The 20,067-nt window shown below is 43.7% G+C and overlaps 1 protein-coding gene across 2 annotated transcripts in view; it reads left to right on the top strand.

Annotated features, from left to right (window-relative positions):
- Positions 1-20,067, top strand: part of LOC120785774 (protocadherin alpha-C2-like) — a 91,570-nt gene that overhangs the window by 6,857 nt on the left and 64,646 nt on the right. Inside the window, exon 1 of one of the 2 annotated variants that reach the window (XM_040120687.1) lies at positions 241-2,616. The exons of the other annotated variant lie outside the window; for it this stretch is intronic. Coding sequence (XP_039976621.1) covers positions 241-2,616 — 2,376 coding nt within the window. Of the gene's footprint in view, positions 1-240; positions 2,617-20,067 lie in introns of those variants that run through there. 2 annotated transcript variants of the gene reach the window in all.

The raw sequence follows: 20,067 nt of genomic DNA, 5'->3' as shown, positions 1-20,067 counted from the left end.
GAACTTCCTCTTCAGTGACTCAGGGCTCCTCCCAGGTTGAGAGGATGATGATGTTTCTCAGGCGAGTGAAACAAAGAGACTAAGAGGGTGAAAGAGAATGTGCGACGACCATTTTCTTACTGGAGAGTAAATATGGTAAAAAAAAATCATTTTATTTCTGACTTTATTTTGTTTAAATTCTTGATTTTAGTGACTTACTGGGGGAATCTCTCTTTATACGTTTTCTCGATGTATGGAATTATGCATTTACCGGGCAGATCGAGCTCTGTGCGGATATATCTCTTGTTCGTGCTGCTGGACTGTTGCTGGGAAGCGGTGTCTGGGCAGCTCTCTTACTCCGTCTCAGAGGAGGTAAACCTGGGGACTGTCGTCGGAAACATCGCTAAAGATCTGAACATTAATGTCCAGGATTTGGAGTCTCGTATGTTTCAGATCGTTTCTGGATCAAAGAGGAAATATTTCGAGGTAAATCTAAGGACTGGTGTCCTGTACGTTAATGAGAGAATAGATCGAGAGGAACTCTGCGGCGATGAACCCAAATGTTCCCTCAGCGTAGAAGCAGTTATTAATAACCCGTTAAAACTGTACCGGATTGAAATGATCGTCTTAGATGTGAATGACAATTCTCCAACATTTCTCAGCTCGTCACAGTTCATCAACATTAGTGAGAATACAGCAGCAGGGGCAAAATTTCCCCTGCATCCTGCTGACGATGCAGACGTCGGTAAAAATACTGTAAACACCTACAGGCTTAGCCAGAATGAACACTTCTCTCTCGCTACACATAAAGGAGAGGGTGTATCTCCCGAATTAGTGCTTCAGAAAGTTTTGGACCGAGAAAAACAGCCTGTCATTCGACTCACACTGACCGCCATTGATGGAGGAAACCCTGCTAAATCAGGAACAATGGTCATTACAATTGATGTCTTGGATAGTAATGATAACGCTCCTGTATTCAGTCAAACTCTGTACAAAGCAAGTGTGTATGAAAATGTGAAGATAGGCACGTCAATAATAACACTCAACGCTACTGATTTGGACGCAGGCTCAAATGGACAAGTCTTATATTCATTTAGTAAAGCAGGTCGAGGGAAACAAACGGATCTGTTTACTATAGATGAAAGAACTGGGACTGTAACAAATAAAAAGAATATCGACTTTGAAGAGAATAATGCTTTTGAGATTAGAGTACAAGCCAGTGATGGAGCAGCTTCTCCTCTTACCTCACATGCTAAATTACTGATCGAAGTTTTAGACGTCAATGACAACGCTCCTGAAATCTCAGTTACATCACTGTTGAGCACCGCGAAAGAGGATGCGTCCATTGGCACAGCTATTGCGCTTGTTTCAGTATTTGATAAGGACGGAGGTAAGAACGGGATGGTGAACTGCAAAATCTCCAATAACGTTCCTTTCAAACTAGAGTCGAATTATAAGAATTACTATTCGTTGGTGGTGGACGGTCCTCTAGACAGAGAGAGCGCGTCTCAGTACAATATCAGCATCACCGCTACTGATGAGGGGAGCCCACCTCTCTCCAGCACGAGCGTCATTACTGTGCGCGTCTCAGATGTGAATGATAACAAACCTATATTCACAGAAACTGTCATCAGTGTCTACGTGAAAGAAAACAGTCCAGTAGGGGCAGTTATTAAAACAGTTTCAGCTACTGATGCTGACATTAGTCAAAATGGTCACGTGAGCTACTCATTAGTCGGTGACAACAACATAGTCCCGCTCTCTACTATGGTGAACATCAACTCAGAGACCGGAGATATAGTCAGTCTGCAGTCTTTTAACCACGAGGAGCTAAAAACGTTTCAGTTTAAAGTTCAGGCCACAGACTCTGGTGTTCCTCCGCTCAGCAGCAACGTGACTGTGAACGTTTTCATCCTGGATGAGAATGACAACAGTCCCGCGATTCTCGCGCCCTATTCCGAGCACGGATCCGTTAACAGCGAGAGCATCCCCTACTCTGCTGAAGCGGGATACTTTGTGGCAAAGATCAGGGCCGTAGACGCAGACTCTGGATACAATGCGCTGCTCTCTTACCACCTCTCTGAGCCCAAAGGAAACAACCTCTTCCGCATCGGAACCAGCACCGGGGAAATCAGGACTAAGAGGAGAATGAGTGACAATGACCTGAAGACTCACCCCCTGGTGGTCTTGGTTTCTGATAACGGAGAACCCTCCCTGTCGGCTACTGTGTCTATCGAGGTGGTGGTGGTCGAAAGCACAGCTGACATCCAGACTCAGTTCAGACATGTGCCCATAAAGGAGGAGAGCTTCTCCGATTTAAACCTGTACCTGCTGATCGCCATCGCGTCGGTGTCACTGATCTTTCTGCTCAGCCTCATCAGTTTAATAGCGGTCAAGTGCCACAGGTCAGACGGCAGTTTCAGCAGGTACGGCGCCCCAATGATCACCACCCACCCTGACGGGAGCTGGTCTTACTCTAAAGCTACTCAGCAGTACGACGTCTGTTTCAGCTCAGACACACTCAAGAGTGACGTAGTGGTTTTCCCCGCACCGTTTCCGTCTGTAGACGCGGAGCTGGTCAGTATTAACGGAGGAGACACGTTTACCAGGACTCAGACTTTACCCAACAAAGAGAAGGTAAGAGCAGCACGTTTATAACGGCCTCCAAATTCAGACAATGTTGTGAGGGTTAATAAACGCTGGCCTTTGTTGCTATTCATGTATTTAGTCGTACGTTTGTTTCTTTTGTTCTTCATTTCTTTGTTTGGAATCCTGTAACAACGGTGACATTTTTAATCTGTCATTGTCTACAACATGTAAACCAGTCTTTTCCATTGAAATGCAATAGTCGCTGTCCATGGTGCTGTAGACGAAAACTAGTCTGTACAGATGCAAAGATTGTGTTGGTGTTTCGCTGTTTTTTACACATACAAATGAAGGTTAAGTTCATTCTCATTGACTTCAGTTGTCAATGATATTACGTTGAATCTTTCTTTTTTCCCTTTACTAATTTATATTTTTGGCGCAGTTTCCAAACGTCCAAAAGTATACATCATAAATTTGAAGGCTGATTAGCTCGAATTGTTGGAGTATTTTTCAGTCCACTCTTGTTGCTATGTAAGAAACTCATTAAGTCTCTATTATATAAATAAGGAGGTGTACACCTGCTTTTTTCAGCCACTTCTTTTATTTTTAGTCTTTTGTTTGAGTAAGTCAACAATGACCTTTGGAGATTTTCTCTTATTTCGCCATACCATTTATAGTATATTGTAAAGGTGTTTGCCTGGATTACATTTGTGCCAAAAGGTGTATACATGCCAATTACAAACGGATGTGTTTCCCCTCACTTTGAAATACAAGAAACGTTGCATATTACTAGATAATATAACCAGTTAATTCAGTAGTTTTAAGAAAGGAACCTGATATTTCCTGGCCTTCAGCTCAATTTGAAATTGGCTATTTTCGTACTGAGCGTTAGAGAGAGATGTTTTTTGTAATGACCTTACATGTTATACTGTTTTCACCATGGTTTGTAGTGTAATTAGTCCACAAGACCATAAGGGGGCACTATAGACCATGAGACAGAGAAAATTGTTTTTTTGAATGTTGAGGCCCCTCCCAGATTAAGAGCGTGATGATGCCTTGTTGGGCTTTGACACAAAGAGACGCAGAGGCACAGAGGAAAGGCTGGAACACAATCATCATTGTGGACAAACTATTAAAAAAAAAAAAAAAAGAAACACGGCTTCTGCTGATTCTCCACATCGATTGGACTTGTTCCTATGTCGGTTTCAAGTCGGATTGGATTATGTCTTCAAATAGCAGGGCTCCTGTGGTGGCATACGTGTTATTTGTGCTGCTGGATTGTTACTGGGAAGCGGTGTCAGGGCAGCTCTCCTACTCCATATCTGAGGAGGTGAATCCGGGGACTTCTGTAGGAAATATAGCCAAGGATCTAAACCTCAGTGTCGATGATCTGGAGTCCCGTATGTTTCAGATTGTTACCGGATCAAAGAGAAAATTTTTCGAGGTAAATCTAAAGACTGGTGTTCTCTTCGTCAATGACAGAATAGACAGAGAGGAGCTCTGTGCGAAGGCAACCAAATGCACAGTGAGCGTAGAAGCTGTGATTAATGCTCCACTGAAGCTTTATCGTTTAGAAATAAATATTCTAGATGTGAATGACAATTATCCGTCTTTCAGTGCTAATTCACAGAGTATTGAAGTGGCCGAAAGCACGTTACCTGGGTCTAAATTTCTTGTGCTTTCGGCCTATGATGCCGATGTAGGAAAAAACGGCATCAGCACGTACAAGCTAAATCCAAATGACCATTTTTCATTATCAGTGAACAAAGGCGAAAGTGTGTCTGCTGAGCTGGTCCTCCAGAAAGCATTAGACCGCGAAAAACAGCCTGTAATTAAACTCACGTTGACTGCTGTAGATGGCGGGACTCCTCCGAAATCCGGTACATCACAGATAATAATCAATGTCTTAGACATCAATGATAACATCCCAATGTTTACCAAACCATTATATAAGACCAGTATTAGTGAAAATCTACCGCTAGGTACGTCAGTAACAACAGTAACGGCGACAGACGCCGATGAAGGGCCAAACGGGGAGATTTCATATTCACTGAGCAGCAAAGATCAAGACAATGTTTTAGAAATATTTCAGATCGATAAACACACAGGCTTACTGACGGTCAAGGGACAGATTGACTTTGAAGAGCACCCGGCTTTTGAAATCCGTGTGCAAGCTAGTGATAAAGGCTCTCCTCCAATGGCAGCACAGTGCAAAGTACTAATAGAGGTGGTGGATTTAAACGACAATACGCCTGAAATATCCGTAACATCACTGACTGACACAGTTAGAGAGGATGCGAAAGTAGGTACTGCTGTTGCACTTGTCTCAGTCCTGGACAGAGATGGAGGTAAAAATGGAGTTGTTCATTGTGCTATTAAAAACGATAGCCCCTTTAAATTGGAACCAAATTATAAAAACTATTACTCTTTGGTAGTAGACGGACAGCTAGACAGAGAGACTGCTGCACATTATAATGTCACCATCACAGCAACGGATGATGGTTACCCAGCTCTCACGAGCACCAGGGATCTTACTGTTTATATTTCCGATGTCAACGACAACGCACCTCGTTTTTCAGAGACGTTGGCCAATATTTATTTAAAAGAGAACAGCCAGGTTGGAGCTGTTCTAAAAAGTTTATCGGCAGTTGATGCAGACAATGATAAAAATGCCCAGGTGAGCTATTCAATAGTCGAAAGTAACAGTGACTCATTGCCATTATCTGCAATGGTGAACATCAACTCAGAGACCGGAGATATAGTCAGTCTGCAGTCTTTTAACCACGAAGAGTTAAAAACGTTTCAGTTTAAAGTTCAGGCCACAGACTCTGGTGTTCCTCCGCTCAGCAGCAACGTGACTGTGAACGTTTTCATCCTGGATGAGAATGACAACAGTCCCGCGATTCTCGCGCCCTATTCCGAGCACGGATCCGTTAACAGCGAGAGCATCCCCTACTCTGCTGAAGCGGGATACTTTGTGGCAAAGATCAGGGCTGTAGACGCAGACTCTGGATACAATGCGCTGCTCTCTTACCACCTCTCTGAGCCCAAAGGAAACAACCTCTTCCGCATCGGAACCAGCACCGGGGAAATCAGGACTAAGAGGAGAATGAGTGACAATGACCTGAAGACTCACCCCCTGGTGGTCCTGGTTTCTGATAACGGAGAACCCTCCCTGTCGGCTACTGTGTCTATCGAGGTGGTGGTGGTCGAAAGCACAGCTGACATCCAGACTCAGTTCAGACATGTGCCCATAAAGGAGGAGAGCTTCTCCGATTTAAACCTGTACCTGCTGATCGCCATCGCGTCGGTGTCACTGATCTTTCTGCTCAGCCTCATCAGTTTAATAGCGGTCAAGTGCCACAGGTCAGACGGCAGTTTCAGCAGGTACGGCGCCCCAATGATCACCACCCACCCTGACGGGAGCTGGTCTTACTCTAAAGCTACTCAGCAGTACGACGTCTGTTTCAGCTCAGACACACTCAAGAGTGACGTAGTGGTTTTCCCTGCACCGTTTCCGTCTGTAGACGCGGAGCTGGTCAGTATTAATGGAGGAGACACGTTTACCAGGACTCAGACTTTACCCAATAAAGAAAAGGTGAGTCCATTAAATCTTGTACATATCCCTTCTATTGTGCTTTGGGGTTTCAGATCTATTTCACCTGTCCTATAGACCACAATCACCATCGCCTTCTATTTGAAGTGTTTGAGAGAAAAAACAATAAGTCACATAAGAATGATCTTGCATGTTTACAAACGAATAACCAAGTTGTGTTGTATACTCTATACTTGTCCTTTAAGATGAAATATCCATCTGGTCAGTTATGCGATAAGTAGGTGTAAAAGTTTCAATCAGTACTAATCGCTTATCAAGTTTTATTGTATGAATTTCTGCGGCAAGATATTCTTTGTTCTAACACTTTGCCTGCTTTTATATTCAACTCCCCATTTCTGAGATGGAATAATGATCTTTATTTGTCCACACACTCTGCAGTATCATCTTTAGAAATAGTAGCGACAGTTAATTATACGATATTAGGTGTTCTGAAACCATGAAGAAATCTTACAAACTTTTTCTTTTTGAAAACACAGACACCGGCGAAACAAACAATCTTTTCGATTTCTACAATATTTGAATTTTAGTGTATCTTATTTAACATCTCCCCTTTCGGCTACTTTGATTCAACTACAGTGCTTATACCAGTCTGATTTAAAAAAAAAAAAAAAAAAATACACGGTTCTCTCCGTGGTCCTGAAATAAGAACAGTGTACCTACATGATCCCGTAATGAATTGTTCCATTGGGTTTTCTGTTTTCACGAGCTTTTAAGAGCTTTTTCGGTAACTTTGAATCAGAGGAAGAGAGTGATATCACTGAACTTGTGTTGGTAGGTCCTATAACTGTAGATGTTTAACATCGCCACGAGGCGACAGTGTAGACCATAACATGGAGACTTCTCTTTTCGTGTTTTAACGCCCCTCCCAGTGTCAGTTCACCGAGGTTTGCAACAAAGAGGCGTAAGAGGAGAGGGTACAGTGCGACAGCCGGCTTTCTAGTCCTGGGTGAAAAGAAAGAAAATAGATCATTAATATACTGTCTTTGTCCGGCTTGTTTTAATAAGAACTGGCAGGTTTGAATCTATGCTGCGTTCAAGTCTGAAGGAATTATGCCTTTAACGAGAAGCGAGCGCTCTCCCTGGACATGTTTAATGCTTCTGATACTGGATTATTGCTGGGATGCAGCGTCTGGGCAGCTCTCGTATTCCGTCTCAGAGGAGGTGAATTCGGGGACATTTGTTGGAAATGTCGCTAAGGATCTACACTTTAACGTACAGGATTTGGAGTCCCGTATGTTCAGGGTTGTTGCTGGATCAAAGAAAAAATATTTCGAGGTAAATACGAAGACTGGTGTCCTCTACGTGAGTGAGAGAATAGACAGAGAGGAGCTCTGTGCGAGAGCTGCAAAGTGTACGGTAAATGTAGAGGCTGTGATTAACGATCCTCTAAAGCTGTACCGTATAGAAATCAATATTCTTGATGTCAACGACAATTTTCCGTATTTCATTGCCAAGTCACAGAGTATAGACATTGCCGAAAGCACGTTACCTGGGATCAAATTTCCCCTACTGCAAGCCTACGACGCAGATGTAGGAAGGAATGGCATAAACACATACAAGCTCAGCTCCAACGACCATTTCTCACTCGCAATAACCAAAGCGGGAGGGAGCATTTCTACTGAGTTAGTGTTACAGAAAGCGTTAGACCGAGAAAAGGAGCCTCTGATCATGCTCACTTTAACAGCGTTAGACGACGGAAGTCCACCGAAGTCTGGGACATCCGATATTATAATTCATGTTTTGGATAATAACGACAACACCCCGGTGTTTGCAAAGTCACTGTACAAAACTCGCGTATTTGAAAATGTGCCTATAGGCACCACTCTGTTGACTTTAAATGCTACAGATGCAGACGAGGGAGCAAACAAAGAAATCATATATACACTTAGCACAAAGGAGCAGGACCACATACTGCAGATTTTTAAAATCAACCCAAACACAGGCACGTTGACAGTCGAGGGAAATGTGGATTTTGAGGAAAACCCAGCCTTTGAGATTCGAGCACAGGCCAGTGACAGAGGTCAGCCTCCGATGTCTGCTCATTGCAAGGTGCTGGTAGAAGTGGTGGACCTCAACGACAACGCTCCCGAGATCACTGTGACGTCACTCCTGAACTCAGTTAAGGAGGACGCAACAGTAGGTACAGCTATTGCGCTTGTTTCTGTGTTAGACAAGGATGGGGGCAAGAATGGGGAAGTGCATTGTACGATAGATGGCAAGACTCCCTTTAAATTGGAAACAAACTATAAAAACTATTACTCGTTAGTAGTTGAAGGGCCCCTAGACCGAGAGACCATCTCTCACTATAATGTCTGCATAATAGCAAGTGATGGAGGCAGCCCCTCCCTCTCCAGCACTAATATTATCACTATTCACGTTTCCGATGTTAATGATAATGCACCTCGCTTCCCATCGCCAGACATTAATATTTATGTAACGGAAAACAGCCCAGTGGGAGCAGTTCTCAACACAGTATCCTCATTGGATGCTGACATGAATGAAAACGGCCAAGTGAGTTATAATTTTTTACAAAGTAACACTAACTCAGTCCCGCTGTCTACTATGGTAAACATCAACTCAGAGACCGGAGATATAGTCAGTCTACAGTCTTTTAACTACGAGGAGCTAAAAACGTTTCAGTTTAAAGTTCAGGCCACAGACTCTGGTGTTCCTCCGCTCAGCAGCAACGTGACTGTGAACGTTTTCATCCTGGATGAGAATGACAACAGTCCCGCGATTCTCGCGCCCTATTCCGAGCACGGATCCGTTAACAGCGAGAGCATCCCCTACTCTGCTGAAGCGGGATACTTTGTGGCAAAGATCAGGGCTGTAGACGCAGACTCTGGGTACAATGCGCTGCTCTCTTACCACCTCTCTGAGCCCAAAGGAAACAACCTCTTCCGCATCGGAACCAGCACCGGGGAAATCAGGACTAAGAGGAGAATGAGTGACAATGACCTGAAGACTCACCCCCTGGTGGTCTTGGTTTCTGATAACGGAGAACCCTCCCTGTCGGCTACTGTGTCTATCGAGGTGGTGGTGGTCGAAAGCACAGCTGACATCCAGACTCAGTTCAGACATGTGCCCATAAAGGAGGAGAGCTTCTCCGATTTAAACCTGTACCTGCTGATCGCCATCGCGTCGGTGTCACTGATCTTTCTGCTCAGCCTCATCAGTTTAATAGCGGTCAAGTGCCACAGGTCAGACGGCAGTTTCAGCAGGTACGGCGCCCCAATGATCACCACCCACCCTGACGGGAGCTGGTCTTACTCTAAAGCTACTCAGCAGTACGACGTCTGTTTCAGCTCAGACACACTCAAGAGTGACGTAGTGGTTTTCCCCGCACCGTTTCAGTCTGGAGACGCGGAGCTGGTCAGTATTAACGGAGGAGACACGTTTACCAGGACTCAGACTTTACCCAATAAAGACAAGGTAAGAACGTAGTTGCATTAAGTATTTATTACTGCACTGTTTCTAGAATTAGAGGCGAAGAGATGCAGTTTTAGGTTATTGTAAATGGCTTTGTGCTATGTAACAGACAAGACAATTAAATTTGAACTACCATTTGATTTAAAACGGATATGACATCAAGTACAGGTGGAGTAGACTGACATTTTCTGTCATGGTTTTCTCGTCTCAGTAGTTGCCGGCTGCCTCTTCGTTATTTCAATGTTCAAGCCACTGTCCGTGGTGCTGAAGGCCAGTATCTGAATGTGCATGGCTTGTAATCCTGAGAAGACTGAGGTTACATTAAAGACCCTGTTCAAGCGTATCATATACTGTATATGAGTACATTTACATGTATCTTATGCAATGTTAAACTAAAGTATGTCAAAGATCTCATTAATCGTTTTCAATATATCTGTGCAGATTAAATATCTGCCATCGGTTTTTCAATTAAAAAAGGCGGCGTATTTAAGCGAACTCAGATTTGTTTTTTCTTTTTGTTTATTTATTTTTTTTAAGTTAGACCAAGTGAACTACTTTGGCACTATATTACACTATGTCGGGAAGGCAATGCAATGCAGTCTTTATTAGTGAAATCAGCGCTTTCTCCCACATACGTGACGGGCAAAGTGACAGTTAAATGGGCTTGGCGTTTGAACAGAAGGGATTCAAATGTTGGGAAAGGTTGGCGTATGCATACTTCGTCCTTACGGAATTAAAATTCAGAGTAATTTTTGAAACATACTTGGCATTTTCAAAGTGAACATCGCTGTCCGTGTTAACAGCGGAAGTTTGTGAATGTGTGGGGCCTGTACTCTTTAACCTGTAAGCAAATTGATTAATAACATAAAATTACACAACTCTATGATTTTTATGTATATTTTCACACAAGTGTATCCTCTCAGATTTAATCATTATTCGGAAGGGTATGTATGTCGATATTATCCATATTTTACTTCTCTATTTCCTATTTGTTTGTGTATATGCGGGTGGTGAGTATGTTTACGTTGTGTGGGGTATGTTTTTAGAGACTGTGTGTTTATATTTTCAGCTACATTGTTTTCTATTTCCATAACAGTTGACTCATTGTACTGGTGTTCAATTGTTTGATTTAATTCTAAGATAGTTTTACGGCGAAATGCACCTGCTGAAAATCAATAGTGAAATGAACGGAAGAGTCATATTGACCATATCTTTACTTCAGACTTGGCTAAATGTTTCACAGGACATTAATGTAGGGGAATTTGTAATATTGCTACGTGTTTGATATTGAATGCAGTTCTTACAAGTGTCCACATGGGGACATTGTAGACCATCACATTTGAACTTCCTCCTCAGTGGCTCAGGGCTCCTCCCAGGTTGAGAGGATGATGATGTATCTCGAGGCTTTGTTACAAAGAGATCGGACGACAAAGAACGGCTGTCGTGTTTGGCCGTGAAAATGCCAACGTATTTGTTTGGAATATTTCTTCCTTGACCTTGATATCGTTGTTGCTGCAACATATTGTTCAGATTTGCCAACATACTCCTCCTCCGTGTATGGAATTATGCATTTACCGGGCAGAACGAGCTCTGTGCGGATATATCTCTTGTTCGTGCTGCTGGACTGTTGCTGGGAAGCGGTGTCTGGGCAGCTCTCTTACTCCGTCTCAGAGGAGGTAAACCTGGGGACTGTCGTCGGAAACATCGCTAAAGATCTGAACATTAATGTCCAGGATTTGGAGTCTCGTATGTTTCAGATCGTTTCTGGATCAAAGAGGAAATATTTCGAGGTAAATCTAAGGACTGGTGTCCTGTACGTTAATGAGAGAATAGATCGAGAGGAACTCTGCGGCGATGAACCCAAATGTTCCCTCAGCGTAGAAGCAGTTATTAATAACCCGTTAAAACTGTACCGGATTGAAATGATCGTCTTAGATGTGAATGATAACAAACCTATATTCACAGAAACTGTCATCAGTGTCTACGTGAAAGAAAACAGTCCAGTAGGGGCAGTTATTAAAACAGTTTCAGCTACTGATGCTGACATTAGTCAAAATGGTCACGTGAGCTACTCATTAGTCGGTGACAACAACATAGTCCCGCTCTCTACTATGGTAAACATCAACTCAGAGACCGGAGATATAGTCAGTCTGCAGTCTTTTAACTACGAGGAGCTAAAAACGTTTCAGTTTAAAGTTCAGGCCACAGACTCTGGTGTTCCTCCGCTCAGCAGCAACGTGACTGTGAACGTTTTCATCCTGGATGAGAATGACAACAGTCCCGCGATTCTCGCGCCCTATTCCGAGCACGGATCCATTAACAGCGAGAGCATCCCCTACTCTGCTGAAGCGGGATACTTTGTGGCAAAGATCAGGGCTGTAGACGCAGACTCTGGATACAATGCGCTGCTCTCTTACCACCTCTCTGAGCCCAAAGGAAACAACCTCTTCCGCATCGGAACCAGCACCGGGGAAATCAGGACTAAGAGGAGAATGAGTGACAATGACCTGAAGACTCACCCCCTGGTGGTCCTGGTTTCTGATAACGGAGAACCCTCCCTGTCGGCTACCGTGTCTATCGAGGTGGTGGTGGTCGAAAGCACAGCTGACATCCAGACTCAGTTCAGACATGTGCCCATAAAGGAGGAGAGCTTCTCCGATTTAAACCTGTACCTGCTGATCGCCATCGCGTCGGTGTCACTGATCTTTCTGCTCAGCCTCATCAGTTTAATAGCGGTCAAGTGCCACAGGTCAGACGGCAGTTTCAGCAGGTACGGCGCCCCAATGATCACCACCCACCCTGACGGGAGCTGGTCTTACTCTAAAGCTACTCAGCAGTACGACGTCTGTTTCAGCTCAGACACACTCAAGAGTGACGTAGTGGTTTTCCCCGCACCGTTTCCGTCTGTAGACGCGGAGCTGGTCAGTATTAATGGAGGAGACACGTTTACCAGGACTCAGACTTTACCCAATAAAGACAAGGTAAGGGTTTACTAATTAGACAAGTAAATTCTCTTCTTTTGCAGAGTTGTCATATAATTTTGTCAAGTGTAACTTAAGAAGAGATGTTTAAACCTGTACTTGTTTTTATGAATTTGCATTTACAACCACAAGACACAACACAGCTCGTCATCACGTGTAATCTTCTTAAATGTGATAGAGACTTGACATTCAAAACCTACTTAGACATGTGTGTTAAGTCACAACACCAAATTCAACACTACAATAACTGTTAGATACTAAATGAAATCTAATTAAATGAATCACATGTATCAAAGTTTACTTCCATTGCTTATAATGTTGAGTGAGTATGTTCCTTCAGAAAAACGGTATCACTAAGTTATTTAATGCGAAATGAATCTCTTTCTATAGTCAACTTCATAACGTGATTTTTGTAATGCTTGACTGGAGTCTCAAAGAAAATTCAGCAAAAACAAAGGAGATACTCATAGAGCCTCAACTTGAGATTACTTTAGAAATGTAGTTCAGTCATTTGATGTGCACGGAAACATTGATATGAATCTATTTTGTAAAGAGACGCAGAAATATGCATTACTTTCCTGTATAATGTATAAAACCTGGCTGTTCTGGTTGTGTATTCAAGTTCTGGATGCAAATTCAACGTGTAACCAGTACAGTAAAAAAAAAGAAAAAAAATGATGATTGCTGATTTTTGAATCCTTTCATTAAGAGTATTTTGTATGGGAATAGGCATCTAATGTTGGGTCTGCTAAATCCTTGTAGTCTAAATATGTTATTTTGTTTTCAAGAGACAATTTACTGCTGCATGTTACTCCTATAGTATATACATATACATATATACATATACACATATATATATATATATATATATATATATATATATATATATATATATATATATTTTTTTTTTTTTTTTTTTTTTTAATTCCGATCAAACATTATTTAGGTCTTCTCACAGACCGTCTCGCCCCAAGTGTGCTTACCGCGATACATCAGCATTATTATGCTCTATACATGGCTCTGAAATATGTGGCCAATACACTATGTCCAGTTATGAGGGCATGGCAGTGCACTCAGCACTGAAGCAGCTGTCACTTTTGTTGTTTGTCACGGGCAAGAGTAACTTAAATTCTGGTGACTTCTTGCTAAAAATCAATGTTTGCCTGTGTTTATTTGAGAGCACTGTAGTTATTTCAAATGGCCATGAGGTGACGCTACAGACCATAACACCGCCGGCAGGTCGCCGACGTGTGGAGGGGCCCTCCCACATTAAAAGGATCATCATTTTTGTCCGTGCTTTGTTAGAATGAGACGCAGGGCGAAGGAGAACGTGTGCAGAAATTATACTGCCACATAACTTGATCTTTCCATCGGCTTGTTGGTCTTAGTAAGCGACAGGCGCATTGATATACGGATCTATGCTTTGTGGTCGTTGTATGGAATTATGCGGCTGCCGGGAAGAAAAACCTCCGTTGGGATATATCTAGTGCTTGTTGTCTTGGAGTATAACTGGGGAGCGGTATCCGGGCAGCTCTCCTATTCCGTCTCAGAGGAGGTAAACCCGGGGACTAATGTTGGAAATCTCGCCAAGGATCTAAATCTCAATGTCCATGATTTGGAGTCACGTATGTTCCAGATCGTTAAGGGATCAAAGCGAAGGTATCTGGATGTGAATTTGAAGTCGGGTTTCCTCTACGTTGCCGAAAGAATAGACAGGGAAGAGCTCTGTGCGAAAGCTGCAAAATGTAAAATAAATGTAGAGGCCGTGATTAATAATCCGCTGAAACTTTACCGTATTGAAGTTAATATTCTCGACGTCAATGATAACCCCCCTTCTTTCACTGCCAAATCACAAACTATCGACATAGCAGAGAGCATACTGCCGGGAGCTACATTCCCCGTGCTCTCGGCCTACGACGCCGACGTAGGGAAAAACAGTATTAACACATACAAGCTGAATCACAATGAATATTTTTCCTTAGCGGTGCACAAAGGAGAGAGTGTGTCAGCCGAGCTAGTTCTGCAGAAATCCTTAGACCGAGAAAAACAGGCTTTAATTAAACTGACACTGACCGCCGTAGATGGAGGAACGCCTCCAAAGTCAGGCACATCAGAAATATTCATTCATGTTCTTGATAACAACGATAATATTCCAGTCTTTACCAAAACACTGTATAAAACAAGTATTTCAGAAAATGCACTACTTGGCACTACAGTAGTGACAGTGACTGCAACAGACGCCGACGACGGGCCAAACAAAGACATTGTATATTTACTAAATTCGAAAGATCAGGACCGGGTCTTGGACATTTTTGACATTGATTCGGAAACGGGAACAATAACGGTTAAAGGGAACATTGACTTTGAGACAAATACTGCCTTTGAAATCCGCGTGCAGGCCGCTGACAAAGGCCAGCCCCCACTAACAGCCCAGTGTAAAGTGCTAGTGGAAGTGGTGGACCTGAATGACAATGCCCCTGACATCACAGTGACGCCACTGCTCAGTCGCGTGAGGGAGGACGCGGAAATTGGTACTGCCATTGCACTTGTTTCAGTGCTCGACAGAGATGGGGGCAAAAATGGTGAGGTCAAATGTGAGATATTGAATGCAGTTCCCTTTAAATTGGAGACAAATTATAAAAATTATTATTCTTTAGTTACCGGTGGAGCTCTAGACAGGGAACTTATTTCCCACTACAGTATCACTATCAAAGCTACGGATGAAGGTAGCCCCCCCCTCTCTAACACCAGTGTGGTTGTTATTCAGGTGTCAGATGTAAATGACAACGCACCTCGGTTTGCAGAGACTGTAATTAATATGTATGTGGAAGAAAATAGTCCAGTTGGCGCGGTTTTGAGAGCAGTAACTGCAACTGATGCTGACATTAGTCAAAATGGCCAGGTGAGCTACTCATTAGTCGGTGACAACAACATAGTCCCGCTGTCTACTATGGTGAACATCAACTCAGAGACCGGAGATATAGTCAGTCTGCAGTCTTTTAACCACGAGGAGCTAAAAACGTTTCAGTTTAAAGTTCAGGCCACAGACTCTGGTGTTCCTCCGCTCAGCAGCAACGTGACTGTGAACGTTTTCATCCTGGATGAGAATGACAACAGTCCCGCGATTCTCGCGCCCTATTCCGAGCACGGATCCGTTAACAGCGAGAGCATCCCCTACTCTGCTGAAGCGGGATACTTTGTGGCAAAGATCAGGGCCGTAGACGCAGACTCTGGATACAATGCGCTGCTCTCTTACCACCTCTCTGAGCCCAAAGGAAACAACCTCTTCCGCATCGGAACCAGCACCGGGGAAATCAGGACTAAGAGGAGAATGAGTGACAATGACCTGAAGACTCACCCCCTGGTGGTCTTGGTTTCTGATAACGGAGAACCCTCCCTGTCGGCTACTGTGTCTATCGAGGTGGTGGTGGTCGAAAGCACAGCTGACATCCAGACTCAGTTCAGACATGTGCCCATAAAGGAGGAGAGCTTCTCCGATTTAAACCTGTACCTGCTGATCGCCATCGCGTCGGTGTCACTGATCTTTCTGCTCAGCCTCATCAGTTTAATAGCGGTCAAGTGCCACAGGTCAGACGGCAGTTTCAGCAGGTACGGCGCCCCAATGATCACCACCCACCCTGACGGGAGCTGGTCTTACTCTAAAGCTACTCAGCAGTACGACGTCTGTTTCAGCTCAGACACACTCAAGAGTGACGTAGTGGTTTTCCCCGCACCGTTTCCGTCTGTAGACGCGGAGCTGGTCAGTATTAATGGAGGAGACACGTTTACCAGGACTCAGACTTTACCTAGTAAAGAGAAGGTAAGAATATTGGTCTTAAGTATGTCTCATCATTGCCCTTCATTTATGCTGATAATTGACATTGGAATTATATTTAGTACTTTAAATAAGGACTCCGTGCTACTTAAGCATCAACAATCTGTCATTGTAATAGATTTAATTTTGAATTAATTGAAAGTCACCGAGGTTGCTGTCTTTCTTACGTTGAAGTAAGCTTTCTCCACATAGGTTGATGTAATGTCTCCTCTTTTGGCTTAAAATTTGTGTGTCACTGTCTGTGGTGCTGAACTCAAGTTTCTGAATGTTCTGCCTTCAGTCCTCGTCACATATAGAAATTTTACTGTAGGTACGTTCCCTTCTAAGAAATAAGGTTTGTTGAATTATGCAGTATATTTGCAAGTGTGCTGATATCTTTACGTCGATAATAGAGTGTGAAAACAAAGACGTAAGTGCTAAAAATTCCAGTGTGCGGTAAAAGTGATGTGTATTCACTCCAAATATGTCATGTCAGTGTCTGTTTGACTTGTTTGTGTCTGAGTTATACTTGTCATTGTTCAGACTTTATGCTTTATTCCGTCCTTTAATATTTTATCTGTTGATGAGTCACTTTTGCAATGAGTTGGTATGGAAATCTCTGACTTCACGTCTTTGTTGCAAACTTAAATATTTAGATTGTCTGGCTAGTATTATGCAAAGTATCCCGAACAGTCAGAGAGAAAATACAATTTTCTCTTACGTTCTAAAAACATCAATTTCTAAATTGAGTTTTCCAGGTTTAGCGATACTTTTTCCCACTTGTGTCACACGTGCAGCCTTAATGTCGACGTTGAATATCCGTTCAAATCGTTGGTCGTTTGTATAATTTAATAAAGCAGCACAGCAGATTCTTCACTACGGTCATTTTTAATCCGCATCCTCCCCGTGGTCCTACAAAGGTGTGGGGATTTCGATATCCAAACCCTGCCAATAACTCGTTGTGCCGCACACGACTAAGTGGTTGACAGCATTTCTGAATGAGGAGGAGTATTTCACAGTTGTTCGTGCAATTTATCCAAGTTACCACACAGTGACGCTATAGACCGTAACACTGAAAGGCCGAGGCTCCTCCCAGAGTAAAAACGGAATGACTGTGGGGTTTCATCACAAAGAGAGACGGGAAGAGAAGCGAAGGCGTGATGGATTATTTGTCTTTAAAAATGTGAAAATCGAAATAGTGTCGCCTGAAAATCTGTCACATTTCATCATTCTTCGGTAGAAACACCATCGTGGATGTATGCTTTGTTCTTCCTCGGCGGAACTATGCCTTTACCGAGTAGCAGGAGGTCTATTGTTACATATCTGGTGCTGGTGTTGTTGGACTGTTACTGGGAAGCGGCGTCTGGGCAGCTCTCCTACTCCGTCTCAGAGGAGGTAAACCCGGGAACTAACGTCGGAAATATCGCCAAGGATCTCAACCTCAATGTGCAGGATTTGGAGTCCCGTGCGTTTCAGATTGTTACGGGATCTAAGAGGAGATACTTCGAGGTAAATCTAAAGACCGGATTTCTGTATGTCAATGAGAGGATAGACCGAGAGGAGCTTTGTACGGATGAACCTAAATGCACTGTTAGCGTAGAGGGTGTGATAAACGACCCCTTAAAGCTTTACCGCTTGGAGGTAGAAATTAGAGATGTGAATGACCATTCTCCGTCTTTTAACACAAAATCACAAATACTGGACATTGCAGAGAACACTTTGCCTGGATTCAAATTCGCGTTGTCAGAGGCAAGCGATGCCGATGTGGGTAAAAATGGTGTTAGTGCGTATAAGCTTAGTCCAAATGAATACTTCAGTCTTGCGACACACAAAAGAGGGGAGAGCGTCTCTCCGGAGTTAGTGCTGCAGAAAGCACTAGACCGGGAGAAAAAGCCAAATCTACGGCTCCTGTTGACTGCGGTGGACGGGGGATCGCCACCAAATTCAGGCACATCAGAAATTGAAATAAATGTACTAGACATTAACGATAACGCACCGGTGTTCAGCAGCACTCTATACAAAGTTAAAACTGCTGAAAATGTCCCGATTGGCACTGCGGTCTTCACCTTAAACGCGACCGACGCTGATGAGGGAACAAACAGTGAAATAGTATATTCTCTTCGTAATAAGGATCAGGACCATATTCTGGATGTTTTCAAAATTGACCCTGACACGGGGATCATTTCAGTGAAAGGAAAAATCGACTATGAGGAAAGAAAAGCTTTTGAGATCCGGGCAGAGGCGAGGGACAAAGGCCAGCCCCCGATGGCTGCTCACTGTAAAGTGCTGGTGGAAGTAATCGATGTAAATGACAACGCTCCCGAGATCACGGTGACGTCACTGCTCAACACTGTAAAGGAGGACGCAGGTGTAGGTACGGCTATCGCGCTCGTGTCTGTTCTAGATAGAGACAGTGGCAAAAACGGTGAAGTCAAATGTGAGATCTTAAACCAAGTTCCGTTCAAATTAGAGACAAATTACAAAAACTATTTTTCTTTAGTGGTTGACGGGCATCTAGACAGAGAGTTAACTCCCCAATACAACGTAACAATTTCAGCTACCGATGAGGGGACTCCTCCCCTTTCCAATAGCACTGTCATTACTGTTTACGTTTCTGATGTAAATGACAATACGCCATATTTCCCAGAACCTGTAATAAACATTTATGTTAACGAAAACAGCAAAGTAGGAACAGTTATTAAAACAGTAACTGCAGTCGATGCTGACATCAGCAGCAACGGTCAGGTGAGCTACTCATTTTTAGACAGTAATAGTAAATCTCTGCCCCTTCCCACATTGATAAACATCAACTCAGAGACCGGAGATATAGTCAGTCTGCAGTCTTTTAACCACGAGGAGCTAAAAACGTTTCAGTTTAAAGTTCAGGCCACAGACTCTGGTGTTCCTCCGCTCAGCAGCAACGTGACTGTGAACGTTTTCATCCTGGATGAGAATGACAACAGTCCCGCGATTCTCGCGCCCTATTCCGAGCACGGATCCGTTAACAGCGAGCATCCCCTACTCTGCTGAAGCGGGATACTTTGTGGCAAAGATCAGGGCCGTGGACGCAGACTCTGGATACAATGCGCTGCTCTCTTACCACCTCTCTGAGCCCAAAGGAAACAACCTCTTCCGCATCGGAACCAGCACCGGGGAAATCAGGACTAAGAGGAGAATGAGTGACAATGACCTGAAGACTCACCCCCTGGTGGTCCTGGTTTCTGATAACGGAGAACCCTCCCTGTCGGCTACTGTGTCTATCGAGGTGGTGGTGGTCGAAAGCACAGCTGACATCCAGACTCAGTTCAGACATGTGCCCATAAAGGAGGAGAGCTTCTCCGATTTAAACCTGTACCTGCTGATCGCCATCGCGTCGGTGTCACTGATCTTTCTGCTCAGCCTCATCAGTTTAATAGCGGTCAAGTGCCACAGGTCAGACGGCAGTTTCAGCAGGTACGGCGCCCCAATGATCACCACCCACCCTGACGGGAGCTGGTCTTACTCTAAAGCTACTCAGCAGTACGACGTCTGTTTCAGCTCAGACACACTCAAGAGTGACGTAGTGGTTTTCCCCGCACCGTTTCCGTCTGTAGACGCGGAGCTGGTCAGTATTAACGGAGGAGACACGTTTACCAGGACTCAGACTTTACCTAGTAAAGACA

This window comes from Xiphias gladius, chromosome 23 (assembly GCF_016859285.1).
Source record: "Xiphias gladius isolate SHS-SW01 ecotype Sanya breed wild chromosome 23, ASM1685928v1, whole genome shotgun sequence".
NCBI classification, from domain to species: Eukaryota; Metazoa; Chordata; class Actinopteri; order Istiophoriformes; family Xiphiidae; genus Xiphias; species Xiphias gladius.
This window is presented reverse-complemented; position numbering and strand designations above follow the sequence as displayed.